Raw genomic sequence first — 4038 nt, 5'->3', positions numbered from 1 at the left:
AGAGCCAGGAGGAGTGTAAGAGTCCAGGCTTCCAACATGTCGGGGCAGGAGGTGGATCGGAACTCTGCGGGTATCCAGCTTCCCAAGCAGCTTCCGCTGGATTTCTCCATCTACCGTGGAAGGTTCCAGCCCGCGGACTGCGCAGCGGAACTACAACTCCCAACACCAACGCTTCCCGGACACCCGGAAGTCCATGCCCCGCCGGGCGGAAGCTGCTGAGACCCAGCCAAGAGGCCGAGGGTTAATTCAGCTAGAAAAAGGGGGCGGGAAGGGCGGCAGGGCACCTGTCAGTTCTCCACCATGAACGTGGTTTTTGCTGTGAAGCAGTACATTTCAAAAATGATAGAGGACAGCGGGCCGGGTATGAAAGTACTTCTCATGGATAAAGAGACGGTGAGTTTGCTTTTGCTCAGTGTTTGTGAAGGAATCTTCTCTCAGAATAACCGGTCCCATTCCACTGTAGGATTTGGTATTTAGTTAAAGATAATGAGGGTTAGTTCTGTACAGAACTGAAAAGTTGTATAAAGTTTGCCCAGGGGATTTTCAGTCTAAATGGTTCGAACTGTTGCCCAGAGACTTCTACCCAGAACGATGTCTCAGCCAAGAAATCATTTGTATGTGAGACAGAGCGCTTAGAAGACTGCGATGGCCCTGTTATTTACATTGAGCATTGTGTTTTTAAAGTATACCTCTTGGGGCTTAAGCTGAGATGACAGGTTTTGTGTTGGCCACGGAGAGAGAAGAAAAGAAGAAAGAAAGAAAGACAGACAGACAGACCTTGGGCGATGGTAAAGAAATTTATGGATTGTTCGTTTTCAGGAAGAACGTGTTTTTCATTATGGTTCATTACAACCTGTTTTCAATGTTTGCAAATATTATTTAACCAGTTAAATTTTAATGAAAGACTGATTTAAATGTTGATGCTTATATCCATTATTCTGGACTAGCATAATCTTACTTAATTCTTTTTCTTTGCAGACTGGAATAGTGAGCATGGTGTACACACAATCGGAGATTCTTCAAAAGGAGGTGTACCTCTTTGAACGTATTGATTCTCAAAATCGAGAGATCATGAAGCACCTGAAGGCAATTTGTTTTCTTCGACCTACGAAGGTACTACATAAACTGAGCTACCATCTACCCAGGCAAATGCAGAACATTCTGATCTGAAAGCATTAATAAGGCCAAAGAAGTTTGTATTATCTGTGTTATGATAATGGTCCTGGTTTATCACAATTACAACTTACATTCTTCTTTCCATATCTCAGTTTACCAATTAACAGCCAATTCTTCCTTTAAGATGTCTTTTAGGTTCACACCTATTCCCAAACCCATTAACTACTCTAACAGAGACCCACATCACTTTATTCCTGGATTAACCTCCATACCTGTCACTGCACACCATTGCCACTTAATCTTATAACAGCAATCAGTATCTTGAATTTTTACAGTTTATTCACTTCTGTGCTCAGGACCCTATAATAGCTCAATTTTTCTTTCACTGTTCAATCTATATTTAATGTGCAGTAGTCAAAGTCCTCCTTTTACTGGTTTAATCTGTCCTTACATTTCCAACTTTTGTGTGTCCCGATTCTTCTTTCCACTACAACTAACTAGGCCTTTTTACCATCTCTCAACTTACTCATTTCTGTCCCTTATTTGTTATCTTCCCCTAGTTAAAGATTCTTCAGCCATTTGTTAGCTTTTGTCCATCACCTTCTAAATCTAGCTTGAGGGCCTGGGGATATAGCTCAGTGGTACAGCACGCGCCTGACAAGCTCGAGGTTGTGAGTTCAATTCCCAGTACCAAAAAAAAAAAAAAAAAGTAAATAAATCTAGCTTGACTACCTCCTTTTAAAATCCTTTGCTATTTCAATCTTATTTTGTATACCCTCCTGCTTCATTTTCATATTCTTCAACTTGAATGCATTTTTTGCCACACCTGTATCTTATGTACTTTCCAAAATGCAAATCCGATCATGTCACCTTAATTTGAAATCCTTGACTGACTTCTCATTGTTCTTTTTGAGGGATTCTCATTTGTTTCATTTTGGTTTTTTGGTGTTAAAAATTGAACCCAGTGCCTTGCACATGCTAGGCAAGCACTGTAGTGCTAAACTTGACCCCCACCCCCTTTCATTGGTTTTATGATGAAGATAAAATTTCTAGAGCCAGGTGTGGTGGTGCACACCAGTAAACCCAGCACTCAGGAGGTTTGAGGCAAGAGAATGGCTTCAGGTTCGAGCCCAGCCTGGACCACATAGCGAGTTTGAGTTCAGCCTGAACTACACAGTGAGATCCTGTCAGCAATGAAACAAAACAAAACAAAAACATTTCACTATGTAGGTCAGGCTGGATTTGAATTCACTATGTAGCCCAGGCTGGCATAAAACTCATGGCAGTCCTCCTGCCTTAGCCTCCCAAGGAGTGCACCATCACACATGACAAGATCGTTTTAAAAAGTCAAAAAAGATCTTTAGTTCATATAGGAATAAGGAATAGAATATTCATAGTTGTTTTTATTAAGTATGCCCACAAAGATAGATAAGTGTTCTTTTTCTGCTTTTACCAAAACCATGTATGAAATTTCCATCTTTGGTTTTTCAAAAACTGCACAGAATTAACGTTAGTTCGTAAAACTTTTTGGGAAGTTCTTTTCCTGTTGAATTAGACTGGTATTAAAAGAGGAAAAAGGGAAACTTTCTACAGGAATAGTTTTTTAAATTGAATTCATTGTTTTTAATCAGTTTTTTAATCAGATGATTTGGGGCCATTTTCAGTTTTTCTGTTAGTACATTGTATGTACTGGTATTTCTACCCTCTCTTAAATTCATCCATGCAAGTCCTAACCCCCAGTGTGATCGTATTTGTACATGAGGCCTTTGGAAGGTGATCAGAGTAGAAATGAGGTTGTGAAGGTGGGGCCCATGTGATGAGATTAGTGCTGAAGACAAAGGAATAGCTGTCTCCTCCCACCATTCCAGAAGGTAGCGAGGTGCCTGCAACAAGCCAGGAAGATTCTCCCCAGAAACAGGTCACGCCAGCACCTTGATCTTAAACTTTGAGCCTCCAGAGGTGTGAGAAATATATTTCTATTGTTTAAGCACCTGAGTCTGTGATATTTTGTTATGGCACTGAGCTGACCCAGACAATGACATAAGATAGAACAGCTAATAAGCTTTTTAAAACCAAGAGAAGGAAGTATATAAGACATTGAAAGAATAAATGAGTCAGTAAAAGGTCATTAATTTTTGCAAACTCCTGTGACTTAAAAATATTTTTAAGAGTGGAAAATTAATTAAACATCCTGAGTAGCTGCTGAAAAAAAAATTTTTTTTCCTGTTGCCTGGAAGGTCCACTGTGGTTTATTCCTGCCATTTCTCCAGCCTTGTTTCAAACTGTTCCCCATCTTGTGTTCTGCACCTTAGCCACACTAGTCTTTCAGGCCACTATATTCCCCTTTTCTTTCATGCTATCAGACCTTTGCATAGGCTCTCCCCGTGCTTGGAACTGCTTCACTTCCTCAAACACACCTTTCCCAGCCTTACTAACCAAGTCAAACTGCCCTTTACTGAACACTTACAGCACTGTCTTCTCCATGCCTGTTATCATGGTTAAGGTTATCTGGTTTTTGTGATTAGTATCTTTCTCACCTACCAGCAATAAACTCCAGGAGAGTAGAGGTGGTATCTGTTTTTTCTCATTTTTATGTCTGCAGTACCTGCTACATTATGGATACTCAGTATATAGTTGCCAAATTAATGAATATGTTTTATTATGGCGATCTCCAACTCTTTCACATTTGTAGCTCTTAGAGCCCTTAGTCATGAAATTTTGTTTTAAGAAGGATCTTGGAGATCATTTAATTATTTCCTAACATTTTTTTATGAGAGACTCTCTTTGACAGAGTTTGAGGCCCTCTTCTCTCAAACTCTCCTCTTCATGTTGTCATTTTTACCTAGCATATTATGAGGAAGTAATTTAAGTTTAAAATATTTTTATTAAAAACAATGTCTTTATATCATAGTTAATTTTTAA

The 4038-nt window shown here is 39.5% G+C and overlaps 1 protein-coding gene across 1 annotated transcript in view; it reads left to right on the top strand.

The window, feature by feature from the left end:
• Window positions 1-210: 210 nt before the first annotated feature.
• Vps45 (vacuolar protein sorting 45 homolog (S. cerevisiae)) overlaps window positions 211-4038 on the top strand; it is a 65055-nt gene continuing 61227 nt past the window's right edge. Inside the window, exons 1-2 of the mRNA XM_005378700.2 lie at window positions 211-393; window positions 979-1113. Of these exons, the coding sequence (XP_005378757.1) occupies window positions 301-393; window positions 979-1113 (228 nt within the window). The 5' untranslated portion in view covers window positions 211-300. The remainder of the gene's footprint in view (window positions 394-978; window positions 1114-4038) is intronic.

The sequence above is a fragment of the Chinchilla lanigera genome, unplaced genomic scaffold (genome assembly GCF_000276665.1).
Source record: "Chinchilla lanigera isolate Chin_1 unplaced genomic scaffold, ChiLan1.0 scaffold00012, whole genome shotgun sequence".
In the NCBI taxonomy this organism is placed as follows: domain Eukaryota; kingdom Metazoa; phylum Chordata; class Mammalia; order Rodentia; family Chinchillidae; genus Chinchilla; species Chinchilla lanigera.
This window is presented reverse-complemented; position numbering and strand designations above follow the sequence as displayed.